This window comes from Camelus bactrianus, chromosome 13 (assembly GCF_048773025.1).
Source record: "Camelus bactrianus isolate YW-2024 breed Bactrian camel chromosome 13, ASM4877302v1, whole genome shotgun sequence".
NCBI classification, from domain to species: domain Eukaryota; kingdom Metazoa; phylum Chordata; class Mammalia; order Artiodactyla; family Camelidae; genus Camelus; species Camelus bactrianus.
The window spans coordinates 72,934,643-72,957,255 of record NC_133551.1 but is presented as its reverse complement, the minus strand read 5'-3'; the positions used below and the strand labels follow the sequence as shown (position 1 = coordinate 72,957,255).

Below are 22,613 nucleotides of genomic sequence, written 5' to 3'. Positions count from 1 at the left end.
TTAATTGAAAAAAACTTAAAAAGAGTAAAATGGGTGAATAAATTGTGATATATTCATGCAATGGAATATTTTACAGCAATGAGCATGCATAAACTACACAAGCTAAAAACAATAACATGGATGAATCTTATACGGAGTATCAAAAGGGTCAGATACAAAAAATACTCAGTATTTCATAAAAGTAGGCAAAATATAAACTATATTGTTTTAAGATGCACACGTAAATGGTAAAGTTATGAAGAAAAGCAAGGAAATGATCACAGTGAAAGTCAGGATAGTGACCTCACTTAGACTAAGGAACAGGGTTAGGATCAGGAAGATCTGGGGGCAGAAAGGAAGCAGCTAAGGTCTGGTCATGCAAAATTCCTTGACCAGGTGGTGAATACACAGGTTTACCTTATTATCACCTTCGTGCACATTTCAGTGTGTTATATTTTACAATGAAACATTTTTTTTTGACATGGAGAAAAAGATCCCCCTAGAGAAATGGATGAGTTAAAGATCTTTGATTGTTTGCTCTGCTATTTTATCTTTGGCACAAGTTTTCAGAAAGAAAGACACAGTCTCCATGACTAAGTCCACTTGCAGGGAAATGTACTAGAACATCATCTAGAAACTTGTATCTCAGAATTGCATAAGCTAAAGCTGCATTCTAGAACCTCATTTTAAATATGTCAGCTAGAGATATAATAAAACAGGTAGTGTATATATACTAGTAGAAAAAAAGTTCAAATAAACTAAGTTATTTTCATATCACTAATACACAGATATAACATTAATGAAAACTTGCGATTTTTATGCGGTGGCATAAAAATAGAAGCATGCTTTATGTTTGACGATTTGCATCGTTGCGTTTTTAACAGCTCTATTACCTCTCCAACTGTTCTTACACACACACTGCTGGAAGCTGGGGGAGGTAGGCATGTGCTCTTTCTTTTCCTCTTATTCTCTACTCACATCGGACTTTTACCCTTATAAAATAAAACAAATTATACCTTTTTGGATGGTTTCCTTAATTCAGTGTACATTTTTTTCCCTCCCTCTCTTGGATCTGCTGTGAAGTCAGCTAGGTTACATTGGGTACTACTGAAAATATTAAGAGAGGTGAAGGAGGGAAAAGGAACACAATTCGTATATTTTAGTTTGTGATACTATGTACTTCACCCTTCTCCCCAAACCCCTAGAATCTGGTGTGACTGACTGACTCCCATTTGAGGTGGTTACCTTCTACCATGTCCCTTTCTTATGCTAGTTCACACATTATCAATTCTTCCCTAAGACTAGAGAGAGACAAAAGTAGATGACTTATGATGAAAACGTAGCCAAGAGGTAGTTTCCTCCACATAATACTGTTCTTTTCACATAATGAGGAACTATAATGAGTTCATGACTAGTTCATCTGATTAAAAACATATTAAACCTTATTTTTCTTAAAATACAACTGGTCATTAGTTTTAAAAATTCAATGAAGAAATTAAATAAAAATTAAATAAACTCTTCTAGCATTAAATTTTAAGTACATATAACATTAATAGAATTTTTTTTATCAAAAACAGATGGAATCAGTTCATTTGGCTGTAAAATTAAAGTGCGGTCAAAATGTCACTGCTTTTCGGATTATAAACATGAATTCTCATAACATGAATAAACATGAGTTTTAAAATGTGGGGAAAACACTGACATTAGTTGAGACCGTGGGAAGGAAGGCTGTTGGGTAGATTTCCTTCAGAATACCTGCCTGCTTCAGTGATGTCCTCCAAACCAGAAGTGACCATCTCTTTTTCCTTCAGGCTCCTCTAGGACTTTCCTTGAATTTCTTTTATGGCACTTAATGCTTTCTACCATGTATTATAGTTGTGTTATGTGTTTCTTCTCTCTCCTTGACAGTAAGTATCTTATGGGCAGGAGATGTCTCATTCACCAGTTCGTCTGCATCTTGCACAGTGCTTTCCTCATCACAGGCTTTCAGTACGTGATTACCAAATGCACGAAAAGATGCCAGCCTGAGTCAGCAGCACTGGTTTTCCTTCCTGGCTTTGGCAACCGTATCTGCTGAGTGTATCAAACAACCCCAGACATTAAGCATAACCATGTAATCCTACGAAAATAAAATCCTACTCCAAGCAAGAGGAACTCTGAACCCTAAACTGAAGTAAGAGTCAGAATAGACAAATTTCAAATAGTTAACTTTTAGAGACATTAAGTCAATCAAGGCATTACCTGTAATTATAGCCAGAAACAATATGTAATTATCAACAAGGTCTCATAAAGCAGTAGGCATCCTTTGGCAGGCATGCTGTATCATTTTAGGCAAGAAGGTTAAAAATTTAGAAAATTGCTAACATCAAATCAACAGCAATAGCAAACAAGATCTAGTCTTTCGAGGTTCTATGTAAGAAAAAAATTGGTATTATTTTCCTTTCCAATTAAAAAAATGCTATTTATTTATCTGGGGGTTAGTAATTGGTTTTGTTTATTTATTTATTTAATAGAGGTACTGAGGATTGAATCTAGGACCTTGTGCATGCTAAGCATGTGCTCTACCACTGAGCTATAACCTCTTCTCTCCAATTTGTAAGGTCAGAACATACTTCTTAGAAGGTAAATGATTCAAAAAAGACATCAATAGTATATAGAATCTACTTTTTCATAAATACTCAAAATTTTCCCTCTTAACCAATTGATTCACATTAATATACAAGATATACTATTATTTCTCCCAATATTAAAAACAAAACACTTCTACCCACTTCTCTCTCCAGCTACCATCCCATTTCTCTGTTCTCTTTTGCCACAAAACCTCTTGAGAGAGTTGTTTCTCCCTACGTTCTTTTTCAAAAAATTTTTAAAATTTCTTTATTTTTAAAATTTTTTAATTCTTTTTGTTTTTTGGGGGTTTTGGTTTTGTTTTATTGAGTTATTGTCAGTTTACAATGTTGTGTCAATTTCTGGTGTACAGCACAATTCTTGAGTCATACATGAATATACATATATTCATTTTCATATTCTTTTTCACTGTGAGCTACTACAAGAAATTGAATATATTTCCCTGTGCTATACAGTATAAACTTGCTTATCTATTTTATATATACCAGTCAGTATCTGCAAATCTTGAGCTCAGAGTTTATCCTTTCCCTGATTTCTTTCTTTCTTTTTTTAAAATTTTACTTCTTTTAATTTTTTCTTGGAGTGGGGAGATAATTAGGTTTATTTATTCATTTATTTATGTTTAGAGGAGATACTGGGGATTGAACCCAGGACCTTGTGCATCCTAAGCATGTACTCTTACCACTTGAGCTATACCCTCCCTCCCTGCTTTCTTTCTTAAACACACCCCTATCAGGTTCTTGCCCCATCAATCCTCCAAAACTTCCCTTAAGGTCTGCAAAGAGTTACTTGTTGCTAAATTCAATGGTTAGTCTCAATCTTAATCTTACGTCAACCAGCAGCAGCGTTTGAAACAGTTGATCATTTCCTTTCTTTAAACACTCTGTTCACTTAACTTAACAGATACCACAGCCTCCTGGTTTTTCTCCAGCTCCAGGTCAGTCATTGTCAGTCTCCTTTGCCACTTCTTTCCTCATTTTTAAAAAAAAATTTAATTTTTTATTGAAGTATAGTCAGTTTACAATGTGTCAATTTCTGGTGTATAGCATAATGTTTTGTTCATACATATACATACATATATTCATTTTCATATTCTTTTTCATTATAGGTTACTACAACATATTGAATAGTTCTCTGTGCTATACAGAAGAAACTTGTTGTTTATTTATTTTATATATAGTAGTTAATATTTGCAAATCTCGAATTCCCAATTCATCCCTTCCCACCCCTCTCCCCTAGTAACCATAAAACTGTTTACTGTGTCTGTTTCTGTTTTGTAGATAAGTTCATTAGTGTCTTTTTTTCTTTTTTTAGATTCCACATATGACTGATATCATATAGTATTTTTCTATCTCTTTCTGACTTCCTTCACTTTGAATGATCTCCAGATCCATCCATGTTACTGCACATGTCATTATTTTATTCTTTTTTATGCCTGAGTAGTATTTCATTGTGTGTGTGTGTGTGTGTGTGTGTGTGTGTGTGTACCACAGCCTCTTTGTCCAGTAATCTGTCGATGGACATTTAGGTTGTTTCCATGTCTCAGCTATTGTATATGCTATGAACATTGGGTTGCACGTATCTTTTCAAATTAAAGTCCCCTCCAGATATATGCCCAGGAGTGGGATTGATGGATCATATAGTAAGTCTATTTTTAGTTTTTTGAGGAATCTCCAAACTGTTTTCCATAATGGCTGCACTACATTTCTTGCTTCTTAATGTTGGAGGCCCCAGGGCTCAGTCTGGAAATCTCTTCTCTTGTTGTAATCACTCATTCCATCTCATGACTTTAAACACAGACAGCCATGTTCCAGGTCCCAAGTGAGTCCCTGGAATGTGCCCCATGTGAGGGTCCTTGGCTTTGCACAGGAAAGAATTTAAAGAGTGAGCCACAGCTGATAAAGGTAGATTTATTCAGAGAGATACATACTCCATAGATCGAGTGTGGGCCATCTCAAAAGGCAAGAGAAGGGCCCTGAGGTGTGGGATTGTTAGTTTTTATGAGCTCAGTTATTTCGTATACTAACAAGTGGGAGTATTATTCCAACGACTTTGGGGAAGGGGTGGGGATTCCCAGGAACTGGGCCACTGCTCACTTTTGACCTTTTATGGTCAGCCTTGGAACTGTCATGGCACCTGTGGGAGTGCCATTTAGTATGCTAATATATTACAATGGGCATATAATGAAGCTCAAGGTCTACTGGAAGTCAAATCTGCCATCTTGGGCATCAAGGTCTACTGGGAGTTGAACCTTCCACCATTTTGGTGTATTTGCTGTATCATTCCTTGAATGGTTGTGCCCTGCTCCCTTCCATCCTGTTTCATCTTCAGGTCTTTCTTCAAATGCTACTTACTGAGTCAGGTCTTCTCTGACCACTCTATTTAAAATGGAAACACTAACTTCCAGGGCTATTTTCCTTCTTGGACTTATTTTAATCTACAGCACTTATCACCTTTTAATATACTATACCATTTATTTAACTATTTAAGTTATCATCTGTCTCCCCAGTAGGATGTAAGCTTCATGAGGGCAAAGGTTTTTATTTTTGGTTTTTCCACTGCTACACCTCTGTACCTAGTCAGTGCTCAATAAATATTTGTTAAATAGTCATGTACTTTTCTAGGTGCTGGGGTTTTAGCAATAAGCAAGACAGACCAGTCTCTGACCTCAAAGGGTTTACATTACCTTGTAAACAAGTAAATGAAATTATTTCAGATTTTGATAAATGTCATGAAAGAACTAAACAGAAGGTATAATAAAAGAGTAGGGAGGTGTAGCTCAGTGGTAGAGTCCATGCTTAGCATGCACAAGGTCTTTGGTTCAATCCCCAGCACCTCCATTAAAAAAAACAAAAAAAGAGGAAGAAGGAAAGAAAAGGAAAAAAAATAATAAAAGAGTGATGGAGAAAGGAGGTGACTCCAGAGTGAGTCCAAGGAGGGCTAACTCATCATTAGCATGTAAACCCAACAAGTATATGTCTTGTCTATCCTGTTCAGTGCTATGACAAGATCTTCTGGGGTAGGGGTGGGAACAGGGGTGAGTGGTGGGGGTTCTCAGTTTAGAACTTGTTGAAAAATGGGACCTAGGAGGCAGAAAAGTGGAGATTTTAAAAAATCATCTTTATTACTAATAAAATGAGCTAATATTTCACCCCTACACTAGAAACACATTCAGTTAGTCAGTGTCTCAGTTGAACAACCATAGGCTTCCTCGCAGGGACAGAGCCTGGCCCCTGTTAGCTGATTTCAGCAAGGAGAGCAGGCCAGAATTTCCACTCCTGCAAGTAGGCAAACGGGCAGGGTATCAGAGAAAAGTCAAAGGGTACTGCATCTAGCATATTCAGTTCTACTTCTAAATTCAACAGTTGGTAACTCATTCCTCCTACCCTTGGGAAGACTGAGTGAGATGGTAGAGTGTAAAGTTATTCAGACCCTCTCTCCTCCATGGACACAGAGGACTAGGATGGAAGCGTTTCCTCTTAACAAGCTTGGCAGTGTGAAAGCTTAGATTTCCTGCTGAGGGGAGTGTAGTAGACTAGTGACCCCAGCCATTGCCCCTCTGGATCTGTCACAATGTCTCTGAGGGACCACGATTCCCACAGGCTGACCCCACAGGCTGGGTGCAACACTAATGCAAACTCAGGCTCATTCCTACTAGAAGTGGGATTTTTCTATCTTGAGGACACCCAACAGCTTGGCCAAAAACTTCCTCAGAATGCCCTGCAGGGTGAGACTCTTTCCACCCAATGTCCTTCCTTCTCCTACCCTTTCATTGGTAGCAGATGCATATCAAGTTTGAAGACTCTCCCTACCTTCTTCTTGAACTTTTATCCCTACATGCATTTCCCCAAATAAATCTCTCATATATCTGATTCTATCTGAGTGTCTGCTTCTCAGAGGATCCAAACAAACATGCATGTTGTATCCTCAGCACCTGGAATACGGCCATGAAAGATACTCAACAAATATTTGTGACATGCAACAAGCAAAATGCTCAACCAATATTTGTTATACGAGGTAATGCATGAATGAGATGACTGAGCTAAGAACTAAAGAGTAAGAAGGAACCAGCCATGCAAAAAGCCAGGGGAAGAGTTTTTTGGGCAGAGGAGACACCAACTGTCAAGGTCTTGAGGAGGGAAAGACCTTGTCTTACTGAAGAGTGAAGGGCAGTGGGGCTGAAGCACAGAAGGGGAGTGTGGTATAAGATGACACAGGAGAATCAAAGGTGGCCAAATGCCGTAGGATCTTACAGGTCATGATAAGGAGCTTGGGTTGTATTTAATAAACGATGAGACATCACTGAGGGAATTTAAACAGGTGAATGACATGATCTGATTTATGATCTAAGAGGGTCACACTGACTGCTTTTTGAAGAGTAGATTGAAAGAGGGACATGAGAAAACATGTGAAATAGCCAGACTAGAGATGATTGTAGTTATGAATCTGAAAAATAAATGCATATATATGTATAGCTGAATCACTTTGCTGTAAACCTGAAACTAACAGTGTAAATAACTACATTCAATAATAAAATAAAATAAAAATAACAACAAAACAAGAACAACAAAGATGATGGTAGCTTAGATTCAAGGACTGCAGGGGAATTGGAAAGAAGAGAATAATTAATTCATGACTATCTTAAATAGAACCAACTACAATTTGCTAATAGACTGTATGAGGGGAAGAGTCAAGTTTGATGCCAGGGTTTTTGGCTTGGCCACTGGATAGCTAGAGAGGACATTTGCTGAGGGAGGGGTTGGGGGGCAGATTCATGGAGACAGTGTCCATTAGACAGCCTAGTACAAATATCAATTAGGCAGTTGGGCACACACATTCGGAACTCAGGGAAGAGATTCTGGCTACAGATATATACTTGGCAGTCAGTATATATATCTGCTCTTTAGAGCCATAAGGCTGGGTAAGGTCCTTGGGGAAAGAATGTTGGCAGAGAGAAGAGGGCTCAGCACTGAGTCTGCAGCTCTACAATATTTAAAGGCTGGGTGAAGGAGGCAGCAAATGAACCTGAGAAAGAGTTTCCAGTGAGGCAAGAGGAAACCCAGGAGAGTGCAGCCTTATGGAAGGCAATACAGGGGAAAGTGTTTCAAAAGTACTCAACTGTCCTGAATCCTGCTGAGAAGGTCGATGAATATTGGACACAGAAAATGGAACAGGTCTTGACCAACTGGAGATCACTGGTGATCTTGACAAGAGAATTTTCTCAGAATGGTACAGACAGAGGATAGACTGGATTGAAAAGTGAGGGAAGGAGTGGAAATAATAGGCAAAATATTTTTTGAACTGTGTTGCTGTCAAGGGAAGCAAATAAAGGAGTCATAGTCCAAAGGAGATGTAGGGTCATGGTAGAAGTTTTTAAAGTTAGTGTTTCTAGAGCAGAGATGTGTCCAGTGGGGAGGAATAACATGATGGTGCAGAAGAAAGGGGATAAATCCTGGACCAATGTCCTTCAGAAGGTGGGAGGGGAAGGAATCCAGAGTCTGGGTGCAGGGGTTTGTTAGGCACTTAGGTAAGCAGGGCCACTGGGCAGATAAGGTAAAGGAGGGGGAGGATGGTCCAGAAGATGGCAGTATGCACGCCTTCAGCAATAGAGAGGCTTCACTTCTCTAAATGAGCTCCAGCAAGAAACCAGTTAGAACCCGATGCTGCAACTGCTTGGTAGCAACAAGGACCTAACTGGACATGACCCAGTGCTCATTGTAATATAATTAGCATTGTTCTTTAGGCACCTCCCACAGGTTTTTCTGTGTGTATCATGGGAAGGACATGTGCAAAAGGGGAGGAGCATGACTAAGCACTCCAGGGGCAAGAGTCGTCCATCAATCAAGAGACCACCTCTAAGCGAGGGTATAAGTGAAGGGACAAAGACTCTTGCATCAGCCCACCTCCCATTCTTGGAAGGGTACTTTTGCTCTGCTAATAAAATCTTTAAAATCTTTTGCTACACAATGCTTTCATCTCCTGTCTGAATTTTTCTCTTTTGGGCAAGACAAGAACCGACGTGTTTCCTTTCCTCTTTTAGGGTAAGAGGTTGAACTGCGAGGACAGTAGAGAAAACAAAATATACTTACAGATGTAGACGTTGTAAATCAAAGGACAGCCAACAGGAACCTTGGTAGGTCTAGCTTTGTAGATCATCCGGAAGTCCAGTGAGCTCTCTATATTCTGACATTTGAATAAAAGCTATCCTAAAATATTCTAGAATTCACCTTCACAAATGCCTTTCCATTGACTAGGAAGCTATTTCTCTTTTCATTATTCAAGTAAAAAAACCCCCAAAAATAAAAAACTCCTTTTCAAATGGAGCAAGGCCCTGTGGGGTCCTCCAGGGTACAAATCCTTTCTGTGTCCCCCATTTCTTGTTAGTAGGACATAGGCTTCATTCAGCCTCCTTGACCTTCTCTGAGTTCCAAAGGCCAGGTTCAAACAGTTGCTAATCAGGGAAGGGAGGTGGTGCAGAGACAAGGGAGGAGCAGTCAAGAAATAATAGTGCAGCCAAGGGCCAGGGTCCTGGTTCCTCCTTAAGGAATATACATGACAATACCCTTGAGTTCTCCTGCGGGAGCTCAGGCCTCCACCCTGGTGGAGGATGGTAACTTCAGGCTGAGCACCAAATTTCTGGAGCACCGCCCTGTTACCTCACCACCAACAAATCAGAAGAAAGTCACACACCCTGCAGCCCTTACCCCAGATTTTGCCTATAAAAGCATTTTCCCCAAAACTATCAGGGCGTTTGGGTTCTTTCAGCATGAGCCGCCTGTCCTTGCTTGGCCCTGCAATAAACCTTTCTTTGCTCCAAACTCCAATGTTTCAGTTTGTTTGGCGTCACTGTGCATCGAGCACATGAACTTTTGTTCATAACACTTTCGCCTTATAAAATAACAAAACCTGCCCAAAGTATACCTTTATTTTCAGTCTCATGGTTCAGTTTGTTCTATGGTTGCCGTCTTTATCTGTTATAGTATTAAAAAGCACTTTTTCTAACTTCTAGGTAATTCCAAGAACTAATTTATTTTAGGCCCTGATGCTTGGTAGTTCCCAGGGGAGACAGACAGATTATTTTGCATGGTTCAAAGCAGCTAATGTAATGCTCAGATGGGAGAAACGGAGCAAAACAATGAAAACATGGGCTAAGTACCATGAATACCTCTGAGACAGTCTTATTTATGATTTTGTGGGACTTTCCCTAAGGGAAGTGGTAGAAACACCAGCATTTAGGCATTTAAAACACAACTGTAAAAGGCACTAAAAAACATATTAGAGAGATTCATCTGGTAAAAGACCCTGGGAAGTACAGTACATGGCCAAAGAGACTTCATTTCTAATTTTTGTTATTTTACAAAATTCATTATATTTGTGATACCGGAAAAAGTTGGGGGGGGTGATGAGAGGATGGCCATGTCCCAGGTCCCAGGCCAGTCCTTGTGTTATGGAAATGACAGGCCAGCCAAGAAACAAGCACCACTCGGAGGGTTGGAGTACTCAGATGTATTACGTCGGCTCAGAGTGGCTTCTGCCCCGAAGCCCTGAGCACCTCCAAGACTTGCGCATGAGGTTTTATAGGGTAAAGTACAAGCTTGGGGTATTCGGCCAATAGGCATGGAACAGCTTTAGCAGCATCATTATCACAAAAGTGGAGGCAGGGAGGCAGCAAATCAACATTCCAAAGCCAGATGTATCTCTTTGAAAACCCAGCTGGCTAGCAAAAAAACATGAACAGCAAACCAACACTAATTAACTTAGATTTACAAGTTAGTCCAGCAGAATTCAGATCAATATTCCGATACTTAGATTTGTGAGTTATCCTGCCAGCCTAGCCCAGCTTTTCCTTCACATTCCTAGACTTGTGAGTTACCTTGTTAGCCCAGCCCAGCCTCTCCTTCACACTTGGGACATGCCCCGCCAAGTGACGATCCTTGGCTTCATGCTGATACAGGAAAACCAAATGTGGGGTGTGAGAAGGGCCATGTCCCAGGTCTCTGTTGAGCCCCTGGGACATGATCTGCCAAGTGTGGGTCCTTGGCTTCATACAGGAAAGAATTCAAGAGTGAGCCACAGATGAATAAAGGTAGGTTTATTTAGACAGATACATACTACATAAAAAGTTGACTGTTTTAAAAGGCGAGAGAGGCCAGGAGGTGTAGGGTTGGGTGCTCAGGTTAAAGTAAAAGCAGATATACACTCCACAGACCAAGTGTGGGCCATCTCTGAAGATGAGGGAGTGAGAGAAGCCATGAGGTGTTGCCAGTTTTTATGGGCTTGGTAACTTCATATGCTAACAAGTGGGAGGGCCATTCCAACTACCCTGAGGAAGGGGCTGGGATTCCCAGGAATTGGATCACTGCCTACTTTGACCTTTTGTGGCTAGCCTTGGAACTGTCTGGGCACCTGTGAGCATGTTACTTATCATTCTAATATATTACAATGAGCATATAATGAAGCTCAAGTTCTACTGGAAGTCAAATCTCCTGCCATATTGAGCCTCAGGGTCTACTGGGAGTTGAATCTTCCACCATATTGGTGTTTATTGCTGCGTCATTCCTTGAATGGTTGTGCCCTGCCCCCTTCCCTCCTGTCTCAGACTTATTTAGAGAGATGTACACAGGGGTGGGCGTGGTTAAAGTAAAGGTAGACACACATTTCATAGACTGTGCAAGCTGTCTCAAAAGGCAAGAGAGAGAGCTACTGCGAGGTGTGGTATTGCTAGTTTTCATATGCTCACAAGTGAGAAGGTTATACCAACTACTTTGGGGAAGGGGCAGGGATTCCTAAGAATTGGCCCACAGTCTCCTTTTTGGCCTGTCATGGTACCTGTGGGTGTGTCATTCACCACGTTAATACATTATAATGAAGCTCAAGGTCCATTGGAGGTCAAATCTTCCCCCATCCTGGGCCTCCAGGACTATTGGGAGTTGACTTTTTCGCCATCTTGTGCTAACTGCTGTGTCATTCCTTTAATGGCTGTGTCCTGCCCCCTTCCTTCCTGCGTCATTCCCCTCTCAGAGACTATACTCCCATAATCTTATGGGGGTGCAGAGGGCTGGTGATCTGTCTTCTGTAGCTGCTTCAGGACTGAATAGGGGTGTTGACCCTGCCTATCAGGGAATAAAAATCTCTGAATGCCTAATCTAGGGGCTCCAGGAGCAGGACAGGTTCTCATTTCTTGAGTTCAAGGGTGGTATGGGCTGGAATCTTCACATAGCCATCTTTGGAGCTGAAGAAACAGAAAGGGAGTGGAGTTGCAAATGATAAACACGTCTATGTATTTCTCAGCCTTAAAATAGTGAGACAGCTTTAAAAGTGAACCCTATTCAGAAAATCCAAATGTGATAAATTGCTAAAAGTTAAAGCTAGACAGGATATGGAATTTATGGTGAACAAAATACATTGTAAGATACTGTGTCATCAACACAATATCACTATTGAGGAAAAAAACAAACACACAATCAGTACTTCATCTTAACATTTTTTGAATATTCATTTTGTGCTAGATATTACATCCCTGTGATATATTGACAGATATTTGTGTAGTAGGGAAAGAATTCAGGGGGAAGCAAGATTCCTAATCATTTTTGCATTTGATTTGGGGCAGGCCATTTAACATGAACAATTTCACTTCCTCCAACCACAAAATAGGAAGGATATTTCTTATAATATTTGAATATTGTTATGGATGGAATGTTTGTGTCCCACCCACATTCATATATTGAACCCCCTCTAATGTGATGGTATTACTTTGGGGAGGTAATTAGGATTAAATGAGATTATAAGGGTGGGACACTCATGAATGAGATCAGTGCCCTTATAAGAGTTTCTAGAGAGCTTGATTGCTTTTTTGTTTTATTTATTTGTTTAATTTTTAAAACTTATTTTGATTGCCTGTTTTGTTCACAGTCTTGTGAGGGTACAAGGAGAAGCTGGTAGTCTGCAACCTGGAAGAGGGCATTCACCAGATGGGACCGTGCTGGTACCCTGATCTTGGACTTGGAGACCCCCAGAACTGAGAAATTTCTGTTGTTTATAAGCCACCTGGTCTGTGGTATTCTATTATAGCAGCCCAAACTAAGAGAAATAACAAATGATTAAATGTGCCTTGTAAAAATGAATGTATTACATCAAAAGCACAAGTGGCCAAAGGAAAAACAGATAAATCGTACATCAGAATAAAAAATTCTGTGCTGTAAATAATACCATCAGGAAAGTGAAATGACAACCCACAGAATGGGAAAGATCCTTGTAAATTACATATTGATAAGGGACTAGTAGTATCTAGAGTATATAAAGAAACCTTAAAATTCAACAATAAAAAGACAAATAAGCCTATTAAAAAATTAACAAAGGATGTGGTAGGTATTTGTCCAAAGAAGATATACAAATGGCTAATAAACACATGAAAAGATGCTCAACGTTGTTTGAAAACACAAAACCTCAATGAGATACCACTTTACATCTACTAATGTGACTATACTAAAAAAGGGACACTGACAAGATTAGAGAAATTGGAACTCTCCTGGTGCAGCTGCTTGGGAGGACAGTTTGTTAGCTGCTTGAAAACATAACATACCTAAACCTACAACCCTCCCATTCTCCTCCTAGGGATATACCCAAAATAAATTAAAACACATGTCCACACAAACATTTACACATGAATGTTTACAGCAGCATTATTCATAATAGCCAAATGGTGGAAACAACCCAAATGTCCATTAACTGATGAATAAACAAAATGTGCTATATCCATACAATTTGGCATTAAAGAAATGAAGTACTGATTATACTACAGCATAGATAAACTTTTAAAAGTTATGCTAAGTAAAAGCAGCTAGACACAAAAAATCACATAGGGTAGGGCTCCATTGATGTGAAATGCCCCAAATAGGTAAGTCCATAGAGACAGAAGGTAGATTAATGGTTGCCTAGAGGGATGGGGGCTGGGAGATAGCGGGGAGAATGGGGAATGACTGTTAATAGGTATAGGGTTTCTTTTTGGGGTGATGAAATGTTCTGTAATTAGTGACGATGGCTGAATGACTGTGAATATTCTAAGATCATTGTACACTTTAAATGGGTGAATTGTATGGAATACAAACTATATGGCAATGAACACGTTTTAAAAAGGAGTAAACATCAATGTTACCAGGAGTCTAAATTCTGGCTTCCACAGAATTCGTCCCCTGGAGAGCAGATAATATGTAAAGCCAACAATGGTGTAATTTTACTTACAAATTCCTTACATATCTAGCTGTCAGGTTACTATTTTTAAGTGAGTAGCAAAAAAAAAAAAAAAAGACTTTTAATTCTGGAATGCAATCTTTAAGACTACCACTAAGTAAACTATCCAATAAAGCATATTCTTCGTATGTGGCAAAATCTGGAATTTCAAAATACTGTTATGTTGACTGCTCGGTTTACGTTTGTATATTATAAAATATTTGCATTCTTTATAGTACAGATTGGTGGTTGCCAGAGCTGGGTAGTGGGTGGTCAAAAGATACAAACTTCCAGATACAAGTCCTGGAGATGTAAAGTACTGCATGGGGAATACAGTTTACAATACTGTGTTGTATATTTGAAAGTTGCTAAGAGAATAATTCTTTAAAGTGTTCATTACAAGAAAAAAAAATTTAACTATGTGTGGTGACGGATGTTAACTGAATTTTTGGTGGTAATCATTTTGCAATATATACACATCAGATTATTACGCTGCACACCTAAAACTAACAAGATGTTAAGTTAATTACATGTACCTCAATTTAAAAATGTTGTACTCTTTCCCAGGATGGTTTCTTTTCATTGGCTCCAAAAGCCTTCCCAGTATTTGTATATGCACTTCAAAGTTTTCTTGGTCTCTCACCCATTTTTACTTTAAAATCTTGCCATTACTTTGAAACACACAAAAACAAATCAGAAACTCTCTAAAAAGACAAAGTAAACATGAAATGAAGCTCTACTTGTACTAGAGTTTTCTTCCAAACGGGCTTCCTTTGCGGAGGTGGAAGCGTATACGTAGAAAGGTTTTTCGAGCCGTGAGCAGTATGTTGGAGAATTCTCGCCTCAGACGGGAGACGTTTTCCGTTTTTTTTTATTTCATTTGGTTGGCATCTTGGAGTCAAGGCATTTGTGAGTGTCTAAAAAGGGGCGCCTGGGAACAACGGAGGCGCTGCGAGCCAGGGTCCGCGGGCGGGCGTCCCCTTCTGGCCAGTCTTTCCGGCGTCAGTGCCGGCGCTATACCCCACAGCCTCCGCCATCACCGCTCGCGCCGCCTTCCCGGGCGCCTACCTGGGCAGAGCCCGCCGCGCCCGAGCCCCGCGCCGTCGCCATGGCACCGCGCCGCCCCGCCCCCGCGCTCCGCCCGCCCGCCCGCCAGTCCGCGGCACCGCTCGCCCCTCCCCCAGCCCGCGCCGCTGCGGGGGAGAGGGTGGGGCGGGGGCGAGAGGAGACGCAGGCGAGAGGAAATCGGCGGCGCGACGCCCGCGGCCCATTGGCTGCCTCGTCCTGGGGCCAGAAGCCCCGCCTCTCTGGCGGGGTCACGTGATCCCTTTCAAAGATGGCCGCCCTGTTGTTTTGATGAATAATACTTGGTGGGGCGAGGGGGTAAGAGTAGGGGTGGAGGGGTAGGGGGATTCACTCTTCCAGCCAGAGCATCGCGAGTCCGGTCCTCCCCCACCCCCTTGCCCGGGCTCCAGCGTGGAGGCGGGGCGTGCCGGCCTGCTATAGGAGGGGAGGAGCTTCCCTCCTCAGTGCTGGGCTCTGCCTGGGCGGCTCTGGGGTCGCCTTACCTCGGGGTACCCACTCTGCAGTTGAACAGTTCCCGCCAGGGGCAAAGGGTAGGAAGGAGAGCAGGATCTGCTGGAGGAAGCGCAGCCGCCGCGCCACCACCACGAAGATACAGCAGGCTCCGAGCACGAGACGAGCTGGAGACCGAGCTCCCTAGTCTGGGTAACCTGGAAAGCAGAGGGTACTAAGTGGCGCCTTAAGATAACCCAGTGGCGGTCAAAGGAGGCTGCTCGCCGCGTAAGCAGCTGTAGGAGTCTCTGGGGCGATTGGACTGACCGACGCCAAGGCATTTCAGTGCCTCTCGTGTTCTTATTTTTTAACCTCTGACTATGCAATTCTGAAACCGCCCCCAGTCGGGGGGACCAGACAGCCCGATAGACACCTTCCACTCTCCTCCCGCCCTGGTCTCAAAGAACAGAAGGATCTCTCCCTAACGCCTTTCACCATTAAGAGGAAAGCGATGGAGGAGCTGAGCGCTGATGAGGTGAGGAGGTTGGGGGACACCTTGGGAGATTAGTTGGCAACTCTTTGGCGCTTTGGATAGGGATGATATTGCGCCAGTGGTGCCTGGCCTTTGGGCAAGAATGGAGATGACATGTTCCAGGAATAAAATGAGTCCCTTATAGGGTCTCCGATTATATTCTCTTCTATTCATTTGCTTTCTTTTTTCGTTCTGAACTCCATTTGTTTCTTTTAGAGTCTTCTAGGGTCTAAAGAAGAGGAGAGCATATTGAGGCTTTCATTCTTTTCTTCTGGGTATTTAAGCAAGGAGGGCTAGATTTACATCGAGTTGTGTGTGCGCGTGCGCGCGACTTACTGCAGCGATTTAAAGAATAATTTTGGATAGAATCAGAATATATGGGTGTATGTTTTTAAAGGATTTGAAATCCTAAGTATGTGTGGCCATTTCATTGTATAAGTTAATTAAACATTACGTATGTACTTCGGGGTGGCCTACGGCCAGGTTCTTTGATATTTAACAAAATCTGTATCTTCCCAATAGCTTAGTGAACTACAGGTAAATTCTAGAAATTTAGCAGACCACTAATGACTTCTGGCATACTTCCCTTTCATTCTGCGTTTTTCTAGTCTTTGTCTCTTTCAAACTTGTGTTTTGCTGTAGCAGACATTAAACAGGAAGCAAATGGAAGCAAATGACTTTGTAAACTCCCCTGTTATCATTTTTGAAAGGAATCTTACAGAGCCCCTTTTTGATGTTTTCAAGTTATTTAATAATAATCATGAAACAGTGGGATTTAAGGTACAAGGAATTTCCTGTGAATCTGTTGGCTTTTCCCTTTTTACAAATTGGGAGCTTAGCTTTAGGACCCCTGCTGGCCTCACTCTCTTCAGCCTACCTTCTGATGTATGTAAAACTTCCCCTACAGAATTGTGAAAGTAGTCGTCTATCAGGTTGGTTGTACTGTAACACTTCAGTGCTTCAATTTTAGGTACAGAGTAGTCAGTATGTTTACCTAGGGAGTAAAATTCTCCGGGGATGAGGCAGGCAAGTGGTAGGTTAAGGGTAACTAGGAAAGGAAGCAGATAATTTTGTTGGTTTTGATACCTGGCTGTTTGGAAAGTCGGGATTGCCCATTCTGTGTTACTGACTTTGTCTTCTAAATACATCAGTAATGTAATCTTAGATTAGAAGAATATTGAACAGTTTCATTCAGATTGGAACTATCAAGGGATCCCCTTAGAGGCACTTTGTTTCATGTAGTTTTTAAAAGTGTACCCCCTTTTTTCTTTAATTTTTTTCTTTAATATTAATTCTAATCAATCATTTCTCTTACAACAAGGACTTTTTTAGTACTCCTTTAGCTCCAGGACTTTTTTCCTTGACATTCTTTAAATTGTTCCTGGCTTAGAAGTTTTTACATACTTGAGTTTTCACCAAAAAAATGTTTTTCAAACTGTTAAAGCATACAGACCAGTTAAAGATCTGTGTAATTTGAACTGTGGCTCTTCGCTTTACCCAGTCCTTGAGGAAGATTTTCACTTTTTTTAACCATATAAGGAACAATTGTGATCATTGTGGAGGAGATAGACATTTGGGGGGATCAACAGAATATTAAAATAAATGTGAAAATACCCTAATATAAGATGAATATAAAATTATGTTCAACAAATTAGTTGGCCTGAACACAAAGGGACAGTTCCGTAACTAGTAATTTTACTCTCAGAAGAATCTAGAACAAATCTTTTTTCGAAAAAAATCTCCTTAAGGATCTTTAAAAAAAAATTTATTTCCTTTAATCCTGGGATTAAGTGAGCAATTCTCTACAGAGACATTTCCAAAGCTTTTGCCTACATATTGTTACTCTTGGTGGAAACTTGTGTCACAGATACAGCAGGTGACATTCATTTGGTTAGAAAATAATACATTTATATTACTGAAAATTCAGACATACATCTCAGGGTGAAAACAGTCAAGATAGTGATCTTTCAATCTAAATTAGGAAACTAATTAAGGCAGAATTTTATATTTTTGCAAAATGAAAACATGCGAGAACACAGTGCATGAAAAATAGAGGTTGCTATAACCAGACTAGTAGCTTTAGAAAATTTTACATTATGGGTCCTTTTTGGTCCCTCTGAAAGATCACCTTGAATCCTTTTCCTCTCTTGTGCTTTCTAAGTAGATTAACTCCTTAACTTCATTGCTGTTTATATAGCACATTACAGTAAGTTGTTTGCTCTACAGAGCAGATCCATGACTAAGTTAATTCTCTTAGGGAACCTACATTCCAAGGCATCATTATTTACATTACATTCATTCTGTGCCCTGCTTATGTGCTGTTTTTTTATATACCAAAATGATGCTGTGAGTAGGGCAGGTATTTTAAACCGGTTTTCAACTGTGGTGGTGATGCATTTGCATTGAAATTATTTGCTTTTCCCCTTTTCTCTCGTTTTTCCCCTCAAAATCTTCTGGATGACCTAATTCATCTTCAGAAGGGCTGACTGGGATGCAGGGTGTGATAAGGGTTGTAGAAGAATGTTGTCTTCCTTCCCAAATACAGACTACGTGACCTTGGACTTTTTAGCAGGTTCTTTCAATGGAAAGTGACGGACATTAATTAACAGCCTTAGAAACCTGCTCTGTGCCGGCACTTTACAACCATGGTCTCATTTGATAGAACAGTGCAGTCAAGCAGGTTCTTAAATTTTGTTTTATAGGTAAAGCAACGGAGATTTAGGTTAATTAACTTAACCTTAGTGACCTGGCTTAGAAATGGCCAAATTGGAATTCAAACCCAGGGTTCCTGATCTAAAAGCCCTTTTTTTTTTACTACATTTTACTGTTTAACAACTGGCAATAAATTCACCACAGCTTCTATCTAAATATCCTACCAACATGCTTGATCTGCATAGTTTTTCTGTAGAAGTGTTGTGTTTTCATGAATTCATTCATGATGTGATCAAGATTATAGTCTTTGGTGCTGCTCTTATCCAGCCCTCCAAAATCATTCACTCAACAAACTTTTTTTTTTTTTAAAAGATGCTGTGTATCCTCAGCAATGTGTTAGGTAGGTTAGGAGAAACAAAGTCCTTTTTCTTAAAGAAATTATTTAACTGGGATTGGGGGATGGGTAGAGGTAGAAATAGCTAAGTATCAACATGGGGTGCTAAGTTACAACATGGGGTGCTAAGTGCTATTGTAGAGGTGAGCACAAGACATTAAGAAGAACAAGAAGGAACACCTGGTGGAGTAGTGTCTTAGTGAAGGCTTTCAAGAAAAGTGACGCTTCTGCTGAGCTGTGGTTGTCAGGCTCCTGGGACAGACTGAAAGTGGGGAGGTCAGGGAACCCTAAGAAGTAGTGGGACAGGAGACAGGATTTGCCTGGGGGAGTGGCTGCAGGTAGGCAGGCACCAGATCTCAGGGTTTTCAGAAATTGCTTCTGGGTTTGAACTTTCTCAGTAAGACTGTAAGAAGCCTTTGAGGGATTTTAGGGGATTAGAAAGATGACTGGCAAGGGTGTGGAAGGTGGATTGGAAGAAGGTGGCTGCAGGCCTGGAGACAAGTTAGGAGACTACTGTTTGTGTCCGGAGCAAGCCAGTGGCGTCCGAATTAAGGCATTGGCGTCCGAATTAAGGCATTGGCAGTGGGAATGGAGGAGGGCAGACACCAGAAATATTGAGGATCTAACTTAACCTGCTTCTCATCATCAGTTTGATGTGAAGGAGGTGGAGGCAGGGGAGGAAGAAAGAAAAAGATGACTCCTTGGTTTCTAGTTTGGAAGGATGGATTGGAGGAGAGAGAAGGAGTTCCAGACAAGGAGCAGATTTTAGAGAAAACAGAGTAAGTTCGTTTGGACCACTGAAAGATGAGCCAACATACAGGCCCCCATCCCTGGCCTTTCTTCTCTAACATCACCATCTCTTTGATCTTTTCTTTCTTTGTAACAGACATCAGGACCTAAGCTCACTTTTTTTCCCAGTAAATAATTGCTACCACTCACTTTCTAACTAGGAGTCTTCTAACTTGAGCAAGCCTGGTAGGAGAGTGGGATGTTGCCTCCCAGGCTCCATCTCCCCTCCTTTTTGTTAATTTTAGCCAAGAAACAGAGAATGGTAATGATGTTAGCTGGTATTTATTAAGCTCTTAATATATGTTAAGCACTTAACTTGCGCAGCAAGGTTGGTGTTAATGTCTCCATTTTACAGATAAGAAAATTGAGGCTAATAGAAATTAGATAACGTTGCCAAAAGGTACACAACAAGAAAGTGGTAGGACCTGGATTCTAATCCAGAGTCTGATTCCAGAATTCTTCATCCCTTTCCTAAACTATCTCCAAAATAAGAATAATCTGAGCAAGTTGGAATAGTTACAGCATTTTCATTGTTCCTTTTGAGATGGGAAGTGGAGGCCCTGGTTATAAGAGAGGGGCTCATCAAAGAGCCCTCTGCTCTTTCTGGGGAACAGGACAGAAAGACTTCTGACGAGGGGCCCTTGGCTCTTCAGGCCGTTGCTTGGTGTAGGGTGGTTTTCCTCACGAAGTACTTGCAGTGTGTCTAGGCGGAGATGTCCTCCTGTAGCAGCTCATTCAGTGATAGTGTTTATTGCTGCGTGGCAGACATCATGTGAGCCTTGCTTGCATGGCGCTCTGTTCTCGTGGGAGGAGACATGGTAAACAAATATACACACGTAAGATGTGATTTGGTGATAAGAACCATGAAGAAAGTAAAATAGGCTATAAAGGGATGGAGAGCAATGGGGGTTTGAGGAGTGTGTGCAATTTTAGGAGGTGGCTTTTAGAAAGAGATTTAAAAGATGGCAGGGTAGGGGAAGAGTATGGCTCAGTGGCAGAGTGCATGCCTAGCATGTATGAGGTCCTGAGTTCAATCCCCAGTACCTCCATTAAAGATAAATAAATAAAAACCTGATTACCTCCCCCCCAAAATTAAAAAAAAGTAAATTTAAAGGATGGCAGAGAGCCGTCTGTGGGGAAGAGTGTACCCAGGAACAGGGAACAGCAGGGTTGGGGCACATACCTGGCCTGCTCCAGGAACAGCGAGGAGGCCAAGTGTTGTTGGAGCCTGCCACGCCGGGTACAGTGGCAGGAGATGAAGTCATTCATTCATTCAGCAAAAATTTACCGAGTTCTTATAACTGGGTTTCAGTCAATTCTGAGGTGTTTCCTCTGCCTTTTTTTCCCTTCACATTTTACCATTTTTGAAATGGGGATGCTTCTTGGTGTAATCACAGTTGGCCAGGTGGCAATTGTGACATAGTTGTCATTTTCTGTCTATGTGCAAACCTGGTTATACCTGGTCATATTGTTGTACCTTCAGTTGAGTGCTGTGCTTGGTAAATTTAGTTGTCGTTTTAAATGCCTTAAAAAATTACACTTTAATCAGCAATGAAAGCAGATGTTAGTTTGTATGGTACATGGAAACGGCAGTGAAGTCTTAATTTGATATTAGAGAAGAAAATGTTAAAAGAATGACCACAATTTCATGTTTTACTGCAAAGCGACAACCAAGTACATTAGGGAGTTGTAGAAAGGCAGAAATCTGTAACTCTACGAAGCTGTGTCACATTTTGAAATTGAATACGACTAGAAGGGTTGCCTTTTACACCCAGGCAAATGCAAGTGCAGGTCAGCGACGCTCCACATTCTCAGAAAGAAATTTCAAAGCAACAAGACGCTTGTGTAACTGATTACTGCTCTGTTCTGATCTATCGTTAAGCATGTTGTTGTGGTTTAAGGGGCAGTATTTTTTTTTCCCTGGTGGTGCAAAAAATAATGGTGCAGCTTATAGTCAGTGACATCTTGTACTTGATGACATACGGTATATGCCCAGCATCGTTCTAGATTATGAGGGTACACCAGTGAACAATACAGGCAGAAATCCCTGCCTTCATGGGGCCGACATTCTGACTTATGTTTTAAAAGAATCATCGTGGCTGCTGTGAAGAGAATACATAAAGGGGGGAAGAGTGAAAGTGGAAAGGATAGGAGGCCAGTATAGGAGTCCTAGGACCAAGGTTAGTGGTGGAGAAAGTGAGCAGAGGTCAGATAGTGGAAGGTCAGATACTTTGTAGGTGGAGCTGATAGGACTGGGTGATGGGGTGGACGTGGGCTATGAAAACGTGGAGTCAGGAATGGCCGTGTGAGTTGGGATGTCATCGGGTGGGCCGCTGTAACAGAGCGACATGGAATAGCAGCTGCTTAAACCAGGTAGTTGTTTTTTTCTCTCTGAACAGAAGTCTGGATAGGAGGCTGGGGCTGCTGTGGCAGCCCTGTACTCATTAGGGGCCCAGATGCCTTCTGTCCTATTGTACCAACTTTCCTAACATATGGCTTCCATCTTTTGGTCCATGGACATCTGCATTCTAGCCAGAGGGAAGAGAGGAGAGGGGAAGGAAAAGTCATGTTCCTCGTTAATGGCATAGCTTGGAAGTTGCATGGATCCCTTCTGCTCGCCTCCCATTGGCCAGGACCTAAGTCACGTGGCCACAGCTCCTTGCTTGGAAGCTGAGAAACACCATTCTTGCTGGGTAGCCATATGCTCAGCTGACAGTTCTCTCATGTTAGGAGGGTGAATAGTCTAGGCCTTTCTGTCCAAACCCTTCTTCCGAAATCTAAAACACTCCTTCTAAGGAGGCAGCCCTCAATCACCTTCAGAGTCCAGAATCTCCTGGTGAGATACCATTCAGGAACCTTTAGATTAAAGTACAAGTTATCTGCTGCTCCCTCGAC

The 22,613-nt window shown here is 41.2% G+C and overlaps 1 protein-coding gene and 1 long non-coding RNA gene across 4 annotated transcripts in view; one reads left to right on the top strand and one right to left on the bottom strand.

Annotated features, from left to right (window-relative positions):
* Positions 1-10,684: 10,684 nt before the first annotated feature.
* Positions 10,685-15,021, bottom strand: LOC141579646 (uncharacterized). The gene is made up of 2 exons (XR_012511459.1): positions 14,373-15,021; positions 10,685-11,839 (listed from the first exon to the last, which is right to left on the bottom strand). It is a non-coding gene; the product is annotated as an uncharacterized LOC141579646 (long non-coding RNA).
* A 164-nt stretch (positions 15,022-15,185) lies between these two features.
* UBE4B (ubiquitination factor E4B) overlaps positions 15,186-22,613 on the top strand; it is a 109,096-nt gene continuing 101,668 nt past the window's right edge. For all 3 annotated transcript variants that reach the window (XM_010957575.3, XM_074377461.1, XM_010957576.3), the window contains exon 1: positions 15,186-15,886. In XM_010957575.3, the coding sequence (XP_010955877.1) occupies positions 15,863-15,886 (24 nt within the window). In that variant the 5' untranslated portion in view covers positions 15,186-15,862. The remainder of the gene's footprint in view (positions 15,887-22,613) is intronic.